The sequence below is a fragment of the Rattus rattus genome, chromosome 6 (genome assembly GCF_011064425.1).
Source record: "Rattus rattus isolate New Zealand chromosome 6, Rrattus_CSIRO_v1, whole genome shotgun sequence".
Classification (NCBI taxonomy): Eukaryota; Metazoa; Chordata; class Mammalia; order Rodentia; family Muridae; genus Rattus; species Rattus rattus.
This window is the reverse complement of record NC_046159.1, coordinates 73,546,230-73,567,278: the sequence shown is the minus strand read 5'-3', so window position 1 is coordinate 73,567,278 and position 21,049 is coordinate 73,546,230. Positions and strand designations below refer to the sequence as shown.

Sequence of the window (21,049 nt, the reverse complement as noted above, 5' to 3'; positions counted from 1 at the left end):
CAAGGCCGGGGCAGAGAGCAGTGAACACTGAGCCCAGAGGAGACTGGACATAGGCGGATCACAAGAAGGCTTCCTCAGCCCCACAGCAGAGGTGTTTATTTACCTTCCTCCTCCCTTTAATAGCTCTCCAGATTCATGTTTGAGGGACGGGAAATCAAGCTCGTTATGACCTGTGCAGCTTTCATCACCATGAATCCCGGCTATGCAGGCAGAACGGAACTTCCAGATAACTTGAAGGCCCTGTTCAGACCAATGGCTATGATGGTTCCCAATTACGCACTGATTGCAGAGGTGAGCCTCCGACTCTAACGAAGCAAGGTTTTATGCAGTTTGTTTTATTTGCCTTCTAATTCTCTCAACACAGAAACTCCTTTTACTTCTTAGTTTCATTTTTGTTACTGTGATGAAATGCCTCAACCAAAAGCAGCTTAGGAGAGGAAGGATTTATTTTGGCTCGTAATTCCAGACTGCAGTCCATCAAACCTGATAAGGGGGCAGAAACTTAAACCCATGAGTCACATCCACAGGCAAGAGCAGAGAGAAATGAATATAATGCTTGCTTACGTATACTCAGCTCACACACATATTCAGTCCAGGAACCAAACGCAGGGAATGGTACTGCCCACAGTGGACAGATCTTGCCCCTCAGCAATCAACACGATTCCCCTTAGACATAACCACAGGCCAACCTGATGTAGACAATCCCTCATTGAGATTGTCTTCCCAGGTGATCCTAAGAGTGTGACAAGTGGACAATTGTCACCATCTTTCTTTCTAGGCACCCAAGCAATCATTACTCACCCAGAGTAAACAGAGACTGTTTGAATCTGCATTCGTAGTTAGTTTTCAGTCTTACTGCCAATATCCAGAATGCCTCAGGTGCTTTATAGAATAGAACCGATTCCTAAAAATGGAATGAACCAATGAATCTAATTAACCCATCTACTGGGGTTTAATCAGTTCATCTCTAGGAGTTAAAAATGTCTGGATTAGTTCTGAAAGGACGGCGTTATCCTCATTTCTCTTTGGATATGAATTTAATTAGAGTCAAGAAGTATTGGAGCCTAATCTGGTGCCTCGTGCTTATAATCCCAGTACTCAGAAGGCTGAGACAGAAGGATTACTGCGAGTTCAAAATCAGCTTGGGTAACAGAGTGAGACATCATCTCAAAAAAAAAAAAAAAAGGAATAAAATAGGAAGAAGTAGTGTTGGGTCAAAGCTTTATTATATATTAATAATAGTCTGTAGCCGTTTAAGGAAAAACCAGTTGTCATTAAGAAATTAATTATGGTTTATTGTTTCCATGTCTATCAAGGAATCCTTTTGTTCCAATGTTCTTGTTCTTTCCTTCTAGCTAAGAATCCATGGGTACAAACTTTACATGTGTTTCTCAAAGCACTTTTAATTGAGGTATGCTTTATGTACAAGAAAGTACACACGGCTCGTAAGGACATGAGCAAATGTTTGCACAGAGATTCATCTGTCTGGCGCCAAGATCAAAATCCCGGGCTTCTTTTCAGAACTCCAAAAGCTCCCTTGAGCTCTGTGTTGTGTTTTATAGTGATGGGCACTTCCCCATTTAGAATGGAATTTCTCGGAAAGAATCCATTACTCCTGCGGCTAATACATTCCTTTGAATTATTAAAGAATCTTTTACCTGAAGTAAATGGAATTGATTAAGGCTAGATGAGACCAACTCTAGAGGAATTTCTACTTGAATTAGCATAACACTTGATTAGTTCGTTCCAAAGTATTCTGTATCTCCTGTGGACCTACTAGAATGGAAGACAGTTCCACGCCTTTGCTCTCTTTTCCCTCTATGACCTGTTCAACACTGTGCTCACAACTCCCACGTCTCCCTGTTGTCGTGTTGCTCAGCCCTTGACCGGAGGACTTTCAAAGCATGCTTCCTGTGGTTGTCACAGATGAATGGTCAGGGCTTCAACAAACACCTTTAATTGTGACAAATATCCTCACTTCATAGTAAGAGCACTGGAGACTCTGGGTAGGGAAAGCAAGGCAGCTTTTCTTTCAAGCCTTGGAAAGCTGGGGAGCAGCCTACCATGGCAGGACACTGGCTCAAACCCAACACAGCCCCTCCCTCCTTTTCCTCTGTGGAGGAGGAATCAGGAGAAATTGGTCTCACACACCGTCTAGGCCGTGTCTTCCTTCCGCTGCTTACATTTGTCTCACTGTGAACAAAAGTCATGTTGGAGTGTATCTTCATCCTACCCTTTAAGCCCATGTATGGGGTGTGTGACCTTGTTGCCTGTCACATCTGCAAGTCATTAGGCAAGATTAGCTGTCAATAATTTTCCATTCTAAACCTGGAGCTTGGGGTATGTAGCTTAGCAGACTTTAGCAGGGCTCTTGTGTCTGGACTGAAACTGTCTGGAGACACTTACAGTGTGTAGAGCGCTGTGAAATCAGCAGTGGAAGGGCCACAGAGAAAGCAGAAAGCAGTGAGTGGGCTATACAGTTCAAACCCTGCTCCGGAGCTCGCCCATTATGGGTGCAATGATTATAAGATCATGGAAGACCCCACTCCTCCCTCTGCTGTGGAAGACACTAAGATTCAGGCTGCAAGATGGCTCAGCAGGTAAAGGCTCGTGCCACCCTGAAAACCTGAATTCAATTCCTTCAGATTTCCATATGCATGCAATACCCACTCTGTCTCTCTCTCTGTCTCTGTCTCTGTCTCTGTCTCTGTCTCTCTTTCTCTCTCTCTCTCCCTCTCTCTCTCTCCCCTCTCTCTCTCTCTCACGCACACACACAAAATAAATGTAAATAAAGGCCATAGCTCTCTGGGATGGAGAGGGGCTAAAAAACCTTTGTTTAGGTTGCCTTGGTAAAAGGGCCAAAGCAGTAGTTCCATCCCGGCAAAGTAGCTCTCCTCAGCCCGGAAAAGCCTGATTCTTGCTTTTGTGTTCAGAGTTTACACCACCATTTTTACACATTTTTTTTTATGTACAAAGTTGCCCCTCAAGCCAAAGTGTCACCGAGGCTCCACCACCGTCTGTAGAGGCAGCGGAATCGCACTCAAGCATCCCTGAACCATGTTTGTCGCTCTCCCTGGGACACAGAACACTCTTCATTTTATCTCTCACTTTCTCCCACTGCCATTACAGCACATCTGACAAAAGCAACTCAAGTAAGAAGGGCTTACTTTGGTGCACAGTTTGAGGGTAGCATGGATGCAGGAGTGTTAGGTAGCTGCTCACATCACTACCGCACTCTCGAATCTTTGTCCCCTCACTAAGCAGTGTACAGGTGTGATGCCTGGGTAGCTGTCACGGACATCCATATCCAACTAATATTTCGCAGACGAGACAATGCAAAACATCAGATTTTCTCTCCTAGGTGATTCTGTATTCTGAAGGATTTGAGTCGAGTAAAATACTGGCGAGGAAGATGACACAAATGTACAAGCTCTGCAGTGAGCAGCTGTCCCAGCAGGATCACTACGACTTTGGCATGAGGGCCGTCAAGTCTGTACTGGTCATGGCTGGGTAAGAAACGCAAGGGGAAATAGCTTAGTCAGTGAAGGGCATGGCCATGTGAATATGAGATCCATCACCAGAGGCCATGTAAGAAAGTCAAGAATGGCTGTGCATGCTTGCAAAGGAGTCACAGTGCTGAGCAGGCAGAAACAGGCAAACCCCTGGGGCCCACTGACCAGCCACTGCTCCTGTACTGGTAATCTTCAGGCCAGTGGGAGACCTCACCTTAACAAACAAGGTGGGTGGTGCCTGAGTAATGACATCCGAGGTTGTCCTCTGGTCACCATGTACATGTGGTCACCCAGAAAGAGACACATAGACACACAGACTCAGACAGACAGACACAGACACAGACAGACACAGACAAAGCAAGATAGATGGACAGAGAGATGAGAGAGAGAGAGAGAGAGAGAGAGAGAGAGAGAGAGGAGTGAAACACTAACCATTGTAATCAAATGTAAATGAGTGACTCCCATAGGCTTTGAAAGCAATGTCTGTTGAAAATTGAGAGTGATAAACACAGGCTATGCTCTTGCGAGAATCCCTCCTTTGTCACTTGTGTGACCCAAGGATAAATCTTCACTGTGAGCCCAACTGGGCTCTATCTAACTAACTTGTACTTCTCCAGAGCTCCCGGAGTTCATTGGGTTCCAGAGAACGAATGCCACTACTACAGCTGGAGAAATGACTCAGTCGTTAAGAACATTTGCTGCTCCTGAGGGACCCGAGTTTAGCGCCCAACAGCTCTGTGGGAAGGCTTACACTCATCTTATTCCCTCTTCTGACTTCCATGGGCACTGCACTCACTCACAGATACCCCCATATATTCCATGTGCAACAACTAAAACTCTATTTTCAAAAAAGCCTTGGTTGCCGTCAGGCTGACTCAGAGGCTAACATTTTGCTACTTCCATGCTGGAAGGTGAACCCCATGTTGCCTGAAACAGCCTCAAAGCTTAAAAGGGACTTGGTTGTTTTTCTCAGTCCATGATTGTACCAGATTCCCTGTCCTCACAGCAAGAGTTCAATTCAAAACTAGGGTGATACCTAGTCACTAGCGAAGGGGCCTCTCATTTCGGGCTCCAGCTTTTCCCTTCATGACTACCTGAAGTTGCACATCCTCAGTCCCTGACTTGCCCGGACCCTAAAATGGAATCTGTTCTCTTTTAAGCTCTTCCTGTCAGACCAGAACTCATTGAGCCCAGCTCATGAGTATATCCAGGGTCCCTGGCTCTTGAAGCTTAGCCCAAATCTCACTGCCATCCCCACTCTCTGTCTTTTACTTTAGACCACTAAATCCAGCGCATCTCTTCTGTACAGCATCCTGGGTAACAAGCAGAGATCCAACATGCTCAGATCCATATGCATTCAGAGAACACAACTGCTTCCCTATTTGTCAGTAAGACTGACAAACGCACAGTCATCAATCTACATGATGTGCCGAGGCCACCACAGGGCTGTGCCTGAAAGCTACTGCAGAGAAAGACAAACTAGCCTATAGCAGCTTTCGAGAGAAGAGGGTCACTCTTTTGAACAGAGCATAAGAGCAGACAGGGGATTGGAGAGATGGCTCAGCAGTAAAGAGCACTTTCTGCTCTTCCAGATATGATTCTCAGCACCCACATTAGGCCCACCACCCATACATAATGGGTGGCTCACTACTGTCTGTAACTCCAGTTCCAATGGGTTTCACAACCCCCTTTTGGCCTTAATTGGTACATAAATACACTCATAAATAAAAATAAAGTATTTTTTAAAAGAGCAGGTAAAAGAGAAATACAGAACACTCTAGACAAAAGGGACAGAAAGTGACAGGAGTATGAGCCATTGTGATACACTCACAAGGCTCTAAATTCAGACAGAACAGAGTCTAGATCCATGGGGAAGGGTATTTGAGAAAATGTCCCTGTCACTCTTCTCTAGGATTTATATCAAATGAAGGGCTTGTCCCTGCACTGTGATAGAGGCAATCAACACACAGGTCAATCCTTAGCAGAAACCTCAGTGTGGTCCCTAAACTACAAGTCTATAACACTCCATCCTGTCTTGCATCCTGTCAGTGTCTACTTAACGACTCTCTTGATTTAGATCTCTAAAAAGAGAGAACCCAGACCTCAGCGAAGACGTGGTCCTGATAAGAGCGTTGCGAGACTCCAACTTGCCCAAATTCTTAACAGACGATGCTCTCCTGTTCAGGTAAATTCCCACAGCCCACGGTGTCAAGCATTAGAACCCATAGAGAGGGAAAGGATACTGCTCAGGGGATTTTAATCTCATTAAAGCCAATGCATTTTGTGGGACTATGAAGGCCCACGGTTACAGAGGAACGGTCGAGGAGAGCTTCAACTCCATATACTTCCCATGAGGATGGTAGGAGTTGGCTCTCTCCACCCTCCCAACCTGGCACCATAAAGTTAGCCCCTCCACCATCAACCTTAGTAAGAATTTATTATCCTGACAGTTATCAGGCTTCACTCCTTGTTTGACCTCATAAGGTCCTCACCACACACACACACCCTATGCCCCTGAGTATGTAGATGAACGTCCTGCCCAGTTGACACTGCCACACAAGCCTTGATCCAGGGACTATGGCCACCTCCCCTAGGGGCATATATACCCCCTTTCTCACTATTAAACTGAACGTGTTCTCTAAAGCTGTTCCCAGATGTGTGTTCTTTGCTCTAGTACTCAACAGTTAGCCAAGATCCTGCCTGTGCCCATCTGTCCCCTGCTGAGCTTCCCTCCCTCTAGTCTAGCCCTGTGCCCAAGGGGTACACTTCCCTAAGAAGCAAACACAGCCCCTCTGGAGATGTGTGCATCCCTTTAAGAAACAGCAGGGGAACATACTTGGGATGGGGCTGGAAGCACAGGGATTGAAAGCCAGACTGGGTAATATGAAACCTTAACTCAAAAAAGCAAAAGTATGAACTAAACACAATGCTATTCTCATCACCTTTTTATTTTCAAAATATTCATCACCAAATTGTGTTGTTCGACAGATCAGCATTGGGTAACAAATTCCTGATCCAAGAGACATTTCTAGTCTGAAAAACATGTCAGGCATGGAATTTAACACAAACATGATTACTTTAATAGTTCTTTTTTTAATTGAATATTTTATGTATTTACATTTCAAATGTTAGCCCCTTTCCCAATTTCCCCTCCTGAAACTCCCTATCCCATCCCCATCTACTTGCTTCTTTGAGGGTGCTCCCTCACCCACCCACCCACTCCCACCTCAACACCCTGACATTCCCCTATACTGGCACATCCAGCCTTCACAGGACCAAGGATCTCTCCTCATATTGATGCCAGACAATACCATCCTCTGCTACATATGCAGTTGGAGGCATGGGTCCCTCCACGTGTACTCTGGTTGGTGGTTTAGTCCCTGGGAGCTCTGGGGGCTCTGGTTGGTTGATATTTTTGTTCTTCCTATGATAGGGTTGCAAATCCCTTCAGCTCCTTCAGTCCTTTCTCTAACTTCTCCATTGTGGTCCCCCATGCTCAGTCCAATGATTGGATGTGAGCATCTGCCTCTGTATTTGTCAGGCTCTGGCAGGACATCTCAGGAGACAGCTGTAACAGGCTCCTGTCAGCAACCACATCTTGGTATCTGCAATCATGTCTGGGTTTGGTGTCTGGGTATGGGATAGATCCCCAGGTGGGGCAGTCTCTGGATGACCTTCCCTTTAGTCTCTACTCCACATTTTGTCCCCTTATTTCCTTTAGACAGGAGCCATTCTGGGTTAAAAATTTGGAGATGAGTAGGTGGCCCCATTCCCCAATCAGGGGCCTTGCCTAACCTCTGGATATGGTCTCTACAGGTTCTCTCTCCCCTTTGTTGGGCATTGCAGCTAATCTCATCCCTGTTTGGTCCTGGGAGACTCTTGTTTTCCTGGCATCTGGGACTTTTTGGTTGCTACTACCAGTTCCCCATCCCCCACTGCTACACACCTCTGTTAAAATTCCTGACCCTGTGTATATCATCCCTGTCTCCTCCCACACCTGATCCTGCCCTCCCTTTCCCCCTCACCCTTCTTTCTTCCTCCCAAGTCCCTCCCACCCCTACCTCACTTGAGTATTTTGTTTTCCTTCTAAGAAGGACTGAAGCACCCACACTTTGGTCTTCCTTTTTCTTGAGCTTCATAAGCTCTGTGAATTGTACCTTGGGTATTCCGAGCTTTGGGGGTATGACTTAGAATGATATTTTCTAGCTCCATCCATTTGCCTAAGAATTTCATGAAGTCATTGATTTTAATAGCTGAGTAGTATTCCATTGTGTAAATATACCACATTTTCTGTATCCATTCCTCTGTTGAAGGACATCTGGGTTGTTTCCAGCTTCTGGCTATTATAAATAAGGCTGCTATGAACATAGTGGAGCATATGTCATTGTTATATGTTGGAGCATCTTTTGGTATATGCCCAGGAGTGGTATAGCTGGGTCCTCAGACAGTACTAAGTCAGATTTTCTAAGGAACTGCCAGACTGTTTTCCAGAGTGGTTGTATCAGGTTGCAATCCCACCAACAATGGAGGAGTGTTCCTCTTTCTCCACATCCTCACCAGCATATGTTGTCACCTGAGTTTTTGATCTTAGCCATTCTGAATGGAGTGAGGTGGAATCCCAGGGTTGTTTTGACTTGCATTTTCCTGATGACTAAGGATGTTGAACATTTCGATAATCCTCAGCTGAGAATGTTTTGTTTAGCTCTGTACCCCATTTTTTTTCTTTTCTTTTTTTAGGAGCTGGGGACTGAACCCAGCCTTGCACTTGCTAGGCAAGTGCTCTACCACTGAGCTAAATCCCCAACCCCTTGTACCCCATTTTTAATAGGGTTATTTGGTTCTCTGGAGTCTAACATCTTGAGTTCTTTGTATGTATTAGATATTAGCCCTCTATGGGTCGTAGGATTGGTAAAGATATTTTCCCAATCTGTTGGTTGCCGTTTTGTCCTAATGACAGTGTCCTTTGCCTTACAGAAGCTTTGCAACTTTATGAGATCCCATTTGTCGATTCTTGATCTTAGAGCATAAGCCACTGGTGTTCTGTTCAAGAAAATTTCCCCAGTGCCCATGTCTTTGAGGATCTTCACCACTTTCTCTTCTATTAGTTTCAATGTATCTGATTTTATGTGGAGGTCCTTGATACACTTGGACTTGAGCTTTGTACAGGATGATAAGCATGGATCGATCTGCATTCTTCTACAGGCTGACCTCCAGTTGAACCAGCACCATTTGCTGAAAATGCTGTCTTTTTTCCATTGGATGGTTTTAGCTCCTTTGTCAAAGATCAAGTGACCATAGGTGTGTGGGTTCATTTCTGAGTCTTCAATTCTATTCCATTGATCTACCTACCGGTCTCTGTACCATACAGTTTTTAATCACTACTGCTCTGTAATACAGCTTGAGGTCAGGGATGGTGATTCCCCCAGAGGTTCTTTTATTGTTGAGAATAGTTCTCACTATCCTGGGTTTTTCATTATTCTGAATGAATTTTCACTTTGCTCTCTCTCTGTGAAGAATTGAGTGGGAATTTTGATGGGGATTACGTTCAATCTGTAGATTGTTTTAGTCAAGTTGGCCATTTTACTATATTGATCCTGCCAATCTATGAACATGGGAGATCTTTCCATCTACTGAGACTTTCTTCATTGTCTTTCTTCAGGGACTTGAAGTTCTTGTCATGCAGATCTTTCACTTGCTTGGTTAGAGTCACACCAAGGTGTTTTATATAATTTGTGACTATTGTTAAGGGTGTTATTTTCCTAGTTTCTTTCTCTGCCGGTTTATTCTTTGAGTAGAGGAAGGCTACTGATTGAGTTAATTTTATATCCAGCCACTTTGCTGAAGTTGTTTATCAGCTGTAGGTGTTCTCTGATGCAATTTTGGGGTCACGAGTATACTATCATATCATTTGCAAATAGTGATATTTTGACTTCTTCCTTTCCAATTTGTATCTATTTGACCTCCTTTTGTTGTCTAATTGCTTCTGGCTAGGACTTCCAGTACTATAGTGAATAGGTAGGGAGAGAGTAGGCAGAGTTCTCTAGTCCCTGGTTTTAGTGAGATTACTTCAAGTTTCTCTCAATTTAGTTTGATGTTGGCTTGCTGCATATTGCTTTTACTATGTTCAGGTATAGGCCTTGAATTCCTGAACTTTCAAGACTTTTAGCATAAAGGAGTGTTGACTTTTGTCAAATGCTTTCTCAGCATCTAATGAGATGATCATGTGGGTTTTCCCCCCCTTTGAGGTTGTTTATATAGTGGATTATGTTGATACATTTCCATATATCAAACCATCCCTGCATCTCTGAGATGAAGCCTACTTGATCATGATAGATAATCATTTTGATGTGTTCTTGAGTTCAGTTTGGAAGAATTTTATTGAGTATTTTGCATCGATATTCACAAGAAAAATTGATCTGAAGTTCTCTTAAGTTGTTGGGTCTCTGTATGATTTAGGTATAAGCATAATTGTGGCTTCATAGAACAAATTGGGTAGTGTTCCCTCTTTCTATTTTGTGGAATAGTTTGAAGAGTATTGTTATTAGGTATATGTTATGAACATCTGTCTAATAGAATGGTGCACTAAACCCATCGGGTCCTGGGCTTTGTTTGTTTGGGGGAATTTTAATGATTGCTTCTATTTCTTTTGAGGTTATAGGACTCTTTAGATGATTCATCTGATCCCAATTTAACTTTGAGACCTGGTATCTGTCTAGAAAATTGTCCATTTACTCCAGATTTTCCAGTTTTATTGAATATAGGCCTTTGTAACAGGATCTGATAATTTTTTTGAATTTCCTCAGTTTCTGTTGTTATGTCTCCCTTTTAATTTCTGATTTTGTCAATTTGGATGCTGTCTCCAGAGGGATGTGCCCTCTGGTCTGGCTACGGATTTATCTATCTTGTTGATTTTCTCAAAGAACCAGTTCCCGGTTTTGTTGGTTCTTTTTGTTTCTACTTGGTTGTTTTCAGCCCTGAGTTTGATTATTTTCTGCTGTCTACTCCTCTTGGGTGTATTTGCTTCTTTTTGTTCTATAGCTTTCAGGTAAGCTGTTAAGCTGTTAGTGTATGCTCTCTCCAGTTTTCTTTTTAGAGACATTCAGAGCTATGAGTTTTCCTCTTAGCACTGCTTTCATTGTATCCCATAAGTATCGGTACGTTATGCCTTTATTTTCATTAAATTCTAAAGTCTTTATTTTTTCCTTAGCCAAGTTATCTACTGTTCAGCCTTCATGTGGATGTGGGCTTTCTGTTGTTTTTGTTGTTATTGAAGATCTGCCTTAGTCCATGGTGATCTGATAGGATGCATGGGATTATTTCGATCTTCTTATATCTGTTGAGGCCTGTTTTGGGACTGATTATATGGCCAATTTTGGAGAAGGTTCCCTGAGGTTGTGAGAAGAAGGTATATTCTTTTGTTTTACGATGAAATGTTCTATAGATAGCTGTTGTATCCATTCTGTTCATAACCTCTGTTAATTTCACTATATTTCTGTTTAGTTTCTGTTTCCATGATCTGTCCATTGATGAGAGTGGGTTGTTGAATTCTCCCATTATTATTGTGTAGGGTACAATGTGTGCTTTGAGCTTTACTAAAGTTTCTTTTATGAATGTAGGTACCCTTGTATTTGGAGCATAGATATTTAGGATTGAGAGTTCATCTTGGTAGATTTTTCCTTTGATGAATATGAAGTGTCCTTCTTTGTCTTTTTTGATAACTTTTGGTTGAAAGTCAATTTTATTTGATATTAGAATGCTACTCCAGCTTATTTCTTGGGACCATTTGCTTGGAAAATTTTTTCCAGCCTTTTACTCTTAAGAATGTGTCTGTCTTGTCACTGGAGTATGTTTCCTGTATGCAGCAAAATGCTGGATCTTGTTTATGTATCCAGTCTGTTAGTCTATGACTTTTCACTGGAGAATTGAGCCCATTGATGTTAAGAGATATTAAGGAATAGTGATTGTTGCTTCCTGTTATTTTTGTTGTTATAGGTATAATTATATTTGTGTGACTTTCTTCTTTTGGATTTGTTGCAGGAAGATTACTTTCTTGCTTTTTCTAGGGTGTAGTTTCCCTCCTTCTGTTGGAGTGTTCCATCCATTATCCATTGCAGGGCTGGATTTGTGGAAAGATATTGTGTAAATTTGCTTTTGTCATGGAATATCCTGGTTTTTTCATCTATGTTAATTGAGAGTTTTGCTAGGTATAGTAGCCTGGGCTGGCATTTGTGTTCTCTTAGGTCTGTATGACATCTGCCCAGGATCTTCTGGTTTTCATAGTCTGTGTTGAAAAATCTGATATAATTCTGATAGGTCTCTTTATATCCTACTTGACTTTTTTCCCTTACTGCTTTTAATATTCTTTGTTTTGTGCATTTGGTGTTTTGATTATTATGTGATGGGAGGAGTTTCTTTTCTGGTCTTATCTATTTAGAGTTCTGTAAGCTTCTTGTATGTTCATGGGCATCTCTTTCTTTAGGTTAGGGAATTTTTCTTCTATAATTTTATTAAAGATATTTACTGGCCCTTTAAGTTGGGGATCTATACCTATTATCCTTAGGTTTGGTCTTCTTATTGTGCCCTGGATTTCCTGGGTATTTTGGGTTAGGAGTTTTTTGCATTTTGCATTTTCTTTGACAGTTGTGTCAATGTTTTCTATGGTATCTTCTGCCCCTGAGATTCTCTCTTCTATCTCTTGTATTCTGTTAGAAGCTTGTGTCTATGACTCCTGATCTCTTTCCTAGGTTTCTATTTCTGGGGTTGTCTCCCTTTGTGATTTCTTTATTGTTTCTATTTCCATTTTTAGATCCTAGATGGTTTTGTTCAATTCCTTCATGTGTTTATTTGTGTTTTCCTGTAATTCTTTAAGGGATTTTGTGTTTCCTTAAAGAAGTTATTTCTTCCTCCTTAAAGTCCTCTATCAACATCATGAGATGTGATTTTTAAATCCAAATCTTGCTTTTCCCTTGTGTTTGGGTACCCAGGGCTTGCTGTGGTGGGAGATCTGGGTTCTGATGATGTCAAGTGTCCTTGATTTCTGTTGCCTCGCTTCTTGTGCTTGCCTCTCACCATCTGGTTATCTCTGGTGTTAGTTGGTCTTGCTGTCTTTGACTGGAGTTTGTCCCTCCTGTGGGCCTATGAGTCTATGATCTTAGGAGTGAGAGCACTCCTGGGAGATCAACTCTCCGTGGGTGGTTATGGGGTTCAGAGAGCTGTGATCTTAGGTGTGTTAGCACTCCTGGGAGACAAGTTCTCTCTGGGCAGGATTTGGGTGTGGAGAGCTGTGCACAGGGTTAGCTCTGGGGTGCTGATGGAAACCAGAGGGATACTGTCCCTGGCTGTTTCACAGTTCCTGTACCCTGTGCACTCCTGGTGGGTGCCTCTTTGGCCAGGTATTAGAGCAAAAGTGGTGGTTTCATCTGTGATCTCAAGAGTGACAGCATTCCTGGGAGACCAGCTCTCTCCTGGCAGGCAGGACTTGGGTATGGAGGACTGTCAGACAGCCTTAGCTCCAGGGTGCAGATGGAGACCCAGCCCTTTTTTCTTAATAGTTCTTTTAAAAATTCATTTAATATTAAGTTTCTCCAAGTTTATATATATATAATTTAAAAATAAAATAATATATAAATTAGCCTCCTAGAATTCAACACTTCCTTGCCTTTCACCAAAGGCCATCCTTTTCAGTTCTTCTGTTTATTTTGCTATCCCCTCCAACTTGACATCATGCTTGTGCCATTTCCCGGTTTGTGGGCTTGTGATATTACATAACTATGGTGATGGGAACATACAGCCCATCCTCTCCTCTCCACTCATCCCCTCTGTACGGTTATATAACATTACACTTGAGCCAAGATATCCAGTCTGTAGTGTAACTGAATGAATTAATGTTTTGTTGTTAATTTCATTGTCTTGGTTTTGATATTTGAATATTATTTTCCTTGCATATATCTTTACGAAGTTACTATGTTTCTGTTAGAGAGAACTCTTGAAGCAGGTTCTCAGTGTCATAGACTGTGTATGACTCTGTGTGTGTGTGTGTGTGTGTGTGTGTGTGTGCGCGCGCGTGCACACGCGAGTGTGCATGTGCGTACCTGGATCTGTGTACATCCGTGTGTGTCTCTGTGTGTATATCTGTGTGTGTGCTGTGTTCCTCAATTGTTTTCCACCTATGTTTTTTGAGGCACAATCTCTCATTGAACCTGAAGCTCATTGATTTGGCTAGGTTCAATAGCCAATGAACGTCGGGACTCTGTCTGTCTCCACCCACTTACTCTTTCCTTGTACTGGTTACAGGTGTGCATTGATACATAGGTCTTTGACATTGGTCCCAGATATCCAAACAGGGACATTACTAACTGAACCATTTCCCCGGTCCTGAAAATATTTAATTTAAATGGACTCCATCATGTTGACTCCAAAGAAGCTTTAGCCTTTTATAGTTACCCCCAATGGTTTTAGGAAAATACTGATTTCTCCTCAAATGTAAAGAGTGGCCAAAGAGAGAAGAAGGCTTGCATATGCAAGTACTCAATTGTGCATCTTCAAGTGCCATTTCCCATGTCTGTTAGCATTTTGTTATTCTTAGATCATTTTCCCATGATGCTCCTTTCCTTATGTTTACAGGAACTCAAACCCTTGACCTGATATAAGCAATAGAGCGATCTTTTTAAGTCTCCCATCCATTCTTTTTTGAAGAGGAGGATGTTGAGACAGGATCTCACTATGTAGCTCAGGCTGGCCTTAAACTTATGAGTCTCCTGCCACAGCTTCCTGAGCTCTAGGATTATAGGAATGGGCTGTCATTTGTTCAATACAGTATGGATGAAGCCTTCTGTCCCACTGAAGTTTGCTTTTTGTCTGTTTAGATTTACTGTTTACCTTGTCAACTTTTTATAGTTGTAAACTCTCTGTCTTCCTGAGAAAGACCCCCTTACCACAATGTGCAAAGCTTATCCCTTTTACTTCCCTCTGGTGCTTTTGCCATTTTGTGTCTTCATTTGGGGAAATAGAAATACATCTTTTATTGTAACTTTAAACATTTCTTCTTCGAAGTCCACATTGTCCATGGTACTGCGTTACACAGGGACATTTTCATCCTAGTCTATATTATGCACTGTGCAAGTCTCCCATAGAATTCTGCCCTATTGATCTCCCTTCTCCCTCTTGTAGTCTCCTTCATTACTCTCAACAAGCCATTCTCAACTTTCTTTATGCCGTGACCCTTTAAGACAGTTCCTCACGTTGTGGTGACCCCCCAACCATACAATTATTTTTGTTGCCACTTATTAATTTATGACTGTAATTTTGCTGCCACTGTGAATCAGAATGTAAATATCTGATATGCAGAATATCTGATATTATGTAACCCCCCTTAAAAAAAGTTGTAACCCACAGGTTGAGAATCACTCCCAACAGATTACTTAGGTTTTTATGTCATCCATACATATGTGTGTATCTCCAATACATCTGTGTCTCTGTTGTGCAATGGTGACTCTGCCTCTTTCTTCTCACATGAATAGCTCTTTTCAACTATTTTTCAGAATTTCCACAGCTCTTTCCTCCTCCTCCTCCTTCCTTCCTTCCTTCCTTCCTTTTAAGCTACTACTAATTTTCTATTTTCTTTGCAAGATTTTGTCTTTTGAAGTTTTCACCATTGGGTTTTGATCACATTCACTCTCCTCCCCAACTCTTCCCAGATTCCCTCCCTCATGCTGCCCAACTAGATTTTATATCTTTCCTTAAAAGCCTCTAGTCTCATTTGTGCTGCCAATATATACTCTTGGGTGTTGGCCCTCCACTGGAGTGTGGTCCATGGCAAAGTTAATAAACAGCCATAGTGTGGGGGCTTTCAAGCGAGGAGAGGGAGGACACAGTGGTAGAAAGGTAAGTAGAACAGTGGTTCAGGAAGGGTTAATGAGGTAGGAGTGAGAGCGGGGTAGAGGAGGAGGTCTGGAGGGATAGATAACACTAAAGACCTTTTGGAAAAGCCTTATTAAACCTACTACTCTAGAAGCTTCCTAAACTATATACACACCCATGTATAAAAAGAGTTTGAATGGAATTACCCTATAACTGTCTGCCAAAGCTCCTATTAATTTTTTATTTTAGCTTCCATCTTAATTTTCCCAATATCTACATATAGTTATGAGTACACTTACTGCTTCAAGGAAACACTGAAATGAAAGTGTTAGTCTATTGATAAATTTATTAGTTGGGTACTATACTATCATGTAGTGTGGGCCAGATAGAAGAAATAAGTTCTATTATTCATCCTGAAGGAAGTCCTGCTGTGCAGAAAAAAGCACTGGTTTGAGACACAGAAAATGAGAACACACAAGAGTTCAGAAAAAAGGGTGGATCCTGTCACCGCCCAGGACAGGCTTGTGCTGTGGACAAACAAGACCGTTTGGTTACTTATGACAAGCACGGGGAAACAGGGATGGCTTGTGGCTACTAACACGTCATTTCTGTTTTGTCAGCGGTATCATCTCTGATCTTTTTCCTGGAGTCCAAATCCCAGAACACGACTATGGTATTTTGCATTCGACGATTGTGGATGTCATGATTAGCCAGAACCTTCAGCCTGAGATATGTATGGTCAAAAAGGTGATACAGTTGTACGAAACCATGCTGGTAAGACACGGCGTTATGTTAGTAGGACCAACGGGAGGTGGCAAGACCACAGTTTATCAAGTATTAGCAGAAACCTTGGGGAATCTGGAAAAACTCAACACAGGCAATCCTTTTTATCAGCCGGTAAAAACCTTTGTTCTTAATCCCAAATCAATCACCATGGGAGAATTATATGGGGAAGTCAATAACGTGACCTTGGAATGGAAGGACGGTTTGATGGCACTAAGTGTCCGAGCGGCTGTGAATGACACTTCAGAAGATCATAAGTGGATAATCAGTGATGGGCCAGTGGATGCTCTCTGGATTGAAAATTTGAATACCGTGTTGGATGACAACAAGATGCTGTGCCTGGCCAACAGTGAAAGGATCAAGCTCACCCCGCAGATCCACATGCTTTTTGAGGTAAATGCATGCCTTGCTAGAAGTGAAATAATCATTGAGTTGACACATCAAGGTTGAAAGCCCAGCACGTCACAGTGATACATTGTTTTTATCATTTATCTGTGGAGGTATTTTATTTACTTGCTGAGTACTTATTAAATTATCCTTTGTAATAAGTTGACAAGACCTGTCCTGTGTTCCCATTTCTCTTTAAAATAGAAGTAAAATTGTTTCTAGCTCCACTTGCTTTGTTTGGGAGATATGTGGCCTGCATAATTTTAATTTCTAGGTAAAAATATTATTAGCCGTTCTGTGAGCACATTATCCCACCATGCCAGGACTGGACACTACCTTCTCTCTGTAGGAAGAGTGAGAGTCACAGCTTCAAAAATCCCCAGAAAATACCAACAGCAATCTCGCTGCCCAGCCAATCCGTAGAGTATCTGCTATGCACCATGTCTGTGGCTAGATGTTAGGATGCAGGAGTGACAAACGCAAGGAGGAAAGGTGATGCCTATCATGTACTCTTAGGAATAAAAAAGAGCAATAAAAATTAAAATGAAAAGAATTAGATAATATGCTGGCGTGGTGGGGCACACCTGTAATTCCAACGATCAGAAAGCAGAGAGGCAAGTTGGTCTCACGAATTTCAGACTAAACCAATCAGGGCTGTGTAGGTAGACCCCGTTGAAAGAGATTGAAACACACACACACACACACAGAGAGAGAGAGAGAGAGAGAGAGAGAGAGAGAGAGAGAGAGAGAGAGAGAGAGACAGACAGACAGACAGACAGAGAGACAGAGAGACAGAGACAGACAGAGACAGACAGAGGCAAAGAATGTACTCTGCTTTAAACCTTCCCCTAACTTGCCCCCGTTCCCTTTCAAATTGCATACTGCTCTTCCACTCTTTGCTACACATTCCCTTCCCACATTAGCTTACACTTTAAGAGTGTGATTCATCAGTGCTAAACTGAAAGGATATGAAAATAACCTATTAGCTAATTCAACTTTAGGTACAAGATCTGAAGGTGGCCTCTCCGGCCACAGTCAGCCGATGTGGAATGGTGTTTGTGGATCCTGAAGAACTCAAGTGGATGCCTTACGTTAAAACATGGATGAGCACCCTCTCTAAAAAGGCAAGTGCAGCGAATGTCCTCCCACATCTCCCTGCATCTGTTGGGGCTCCCACTGCCCTGCGGTGCACAAATGTGACTCACTCTAGTGTGCACATGATTGGAGGATTTCCATTCTTTTGGCTTGTCTGCAAAACCCTGAATTGTCCAGTAACACACCCATGAGTCTGTTCTATACTACCTCACCTGCCAGTGCTGTCCCTCTGCCTCCTGACTTCTCTACCCAGCCTCTCTGCAAACTAGCTCCTCCTAAGGACCAACATGAAGTGCTCCCTCTAGCCTCACTGCCTCCCCCCGCCAAAAAAAAAAAAAGAGAGAGAACAGGTTGATACAGTGAACCTGGTTCACAGGTTAAGAATGAGACTTTGAAGGCAGCCTGATAGGTGACCAGAGGACATCACAGTAAAGAAAGAATACTTAAATTCAGACCCTGTTTGGACTCTAGGGTTTAGGAGCCTCTAACACCTCTGGGAGCCAGAGGGAGAGCCTGTTTACCTCCTGTCCTGATCATGGGTGCAGGACACATTGTCACCTCACAAGATGGTATCTAACATCTTACAGTGATGTGATAGGCCTGTTACAGTCACTGTACCGATAGCAAGGCCTTGTTATTAGTTGGAATATGAGGCCTACAGCAGGGTTCACTCTGGGTTGTACAGTGCATGGGTCTTTTTTAAACACATAAAGTCGTGTGTCCACCATTACTGCGTTTCACTTCCCTGTCAGAAAGCTCCTCGGTGCTCTGCTGCTTCATGTTTCCATGCCTTTACCTTTACCTAGAAATCAACGTTCTCTGCAGCCCATACAGGTCCACCTTCCCCAGAGGCCATAGTTGAGACTATAGGACATAACTTTCTGGAGCTAGCACCTTTTTAAAAACAACAACAACAACAAAAACTTAGCAAAGTGCATTTAAGGAACCTCATGTCTTTCATGCATTGACATCTTATTTCCTTTTTAATATTGAGTAATAATATTTCATCATATGGGCATACCGCAGTTCACGTACCCATTTACCTCCTAAAAGACATTTTGGTTGCCTGGAGTTTGAGGAATTATCAATAAAACCACTACAGGCACTGGTGTGCAGGTTTTTCCTTGAAATTTTGATTTGTTTGGATAAATATATAGAAATACCGTTTCTAGATCAAATGCGTACACTCGGCTTTGTGAGAAATCGCCAGACTGTCTTCCACAGTGGCTGCGCCATCTCATATTCACGCCAGTAGTGGATGAGAGCCCCTGATGCTTAAATACTGACCACCATTTGGAATCTCTGTGCTTCGGGCTTTGTTCAGCTTGGTGCACAGGCACCGCGGGTTCTTGTTTCAATCTGCAGATTCTCAAGCTTGCTTTCATGGCTGATTTGTATCCGTGCCACCTTTGCTAAGCTATGTAATAGGGCATAGTGTTACCCATTACTTAGCTGGCATTGGTTGGGTTTTTTGTTTGTTTGTTTGTTTGTTTTATTGCTGATATCAAGAGTAGAGCAGCTGCATATCAAGTTAGTTTGAGGCCAGCCTAGACTAGACTATACATGGGCCTATGAGGTGGGGGGTTAGAGGGAGAGAGTTTGGTACATTTTGGTACAACTCCTTTACAAGTCCTTGATGAAATTATATCTTTTGGAACTGTTTTCTCCTAGGTCATGGCTTCTTCTTATCTAAACAGTACTCTGGTTCTCTTTAGACAATATTGTCTTTCAGTTTTCATCCCCCTAACGGTGGTTTTTACAGAGCAAGTGGCTTCTTTTTTTTTTTAAAGATTTACTTATTTTATATGTGTGAGTGTTTTGCCTGCACATATGTCTGGGTAGCACATGCAGGTCTGGTGTCCACAGAGGTCAGAAGAGGTTGTCAGGTTCCCCAGAACTGGAATTACGGGTGGCTGTGAACCACCATGTAGGTTCTGAGAATGGAGCCTAGGTCTTCTTCAAGAGCAAATAGTGCCCTTCACTCCTGAGCCTGCTCTCCAACTTCCAGAAGCTTTTGATTTCAATGAGGACTAACATCAAATTTTTCACATATGGTATTAATGTTGTATCTAGAACCCCATGTTCAAACCCAAAGTTGTCTCGGTTTCTCTTATATTATTTCTATACATTTTGTTTAGTGTTTTATATCGAAGTCAATGACTCATTTCGAGTTCATCTGCGTAAAGGGTCTAAGGTCAGTGTCTCTATTCATTTGGTTTTATGTTATTTTTAATTTTGTTTTATTTTTTCATGTTGTAGATATTCAGTTGTGCCAGTACATATTGCTGAAAATTAGACTCTAAAAACAATTGTTATAACTCCAAAGGTAGTATATATTTTCAAATTACCTTTACTTTTTCCTAAATCTTGAAGTAGGGTAGTATCTTTATCACTTTCCTATTACTGTGAAGAGACATGACCAAGGCAACTTGAAGAAACAGTTTACAGGGGAGTTCCTTACCATTTCAGAGGGCGAGCCCATGACCATCATGGCGGAAAGCATGGCAGTGGGCAGGCAGGCCTGGTGATGGAGCTTATATCCCAGACTATAGGCATGAGGCAGAGAGGGAGAAAGACAAGGAACGTATGTGGGCTGCTGAAACCTCCAAGCCCATCCCCAGTGACACACCTCCTCCCACAAGGTCATGTCTCTATCGCTTCCTCCAACTAGGAACCACCTATGGAAACCCAGGAGTCTGTTGGCGACGTTCTCATTCAAACCACCACAAATGGAATCAGTTCTCCAGATTTGCTATCTTCACTGTCCCTTTGCCTATTCGTGGACTTTTTGTCTCTTCATACAAACTTAAAATCAGTTTGATGTTATCTACAAAGAAACTTTCTGGAACTTTGATTGAGACTGTGTAGAGCTAATTTATAGATGAAATTTAGTGGAGTTGACCTCTTGATTTTATTTACGCCTTATATTTATGAACATGGTATACCTCACTATTTAGGGTTTTTGTTTTCTTTGTCAGAACATTATCACATTTCTCCTAAAGATATAGCACATGTTTTGGTTGACTTATGGTTATTGATTCTTGTTAATATAATAGAATTGTGTTGTGCAGATTCTGATTATTCATGACAATATATAAAGAAGTAATTGTCTTCCTTACATTATTTATTAGTGTGTGACCTACAGTGACCTTAAACTTTTCTATGTAATTGCTTCTTAGTTCTAGTCTTATTTTGTCAGTTTAGAGAGACATTATACATAGATAATCTTAACATCTTTGAATATAGTTTTATTTTTTTACTTTTTCCTTTCCTTTAAAAAGTGTTTGTTTAAGTTTAGGGGTTTTGGAGTGGTTTGGTATTTTCTGTATATATGTATGTAAGTAGGTATGTATTTATGTGTGCGAATATGTGTGTGTGTGTGCACACACGCACACACATGCACATGTGCAGCC

The 21,049-nt window shown here is 42.1% G+C and overlaps 1 protein-coding gene across 1 annotated transcript in view; it reads left to right on the top strand.

Annotated features, from left to right (window-relative positions):
• The window catches only part of Dnah6 (dynein axonemal heavy chain 6), a 196,073-nt gene that overhangs the window by 79,113 nt on the left and 95,911 nt on the right, over positions 1 to 21,049 (top strand). The window contains 5 exon segments of the mRNA XM_032906333.1: positions 124 to 291; positions 3,362 to 3,510; positions 5,590 to 5,697; positions 15,992 to 16,547; positions 17,543 to 17,665. Coding sequence (XP_032762224.1) covers positions 124 to 291; positions 3,362 to 3,510; positions 5,590 to 5,697; positions 15,992 to 16,547; positions 17,543 to 17,665 — 1,104 coding nt within the window.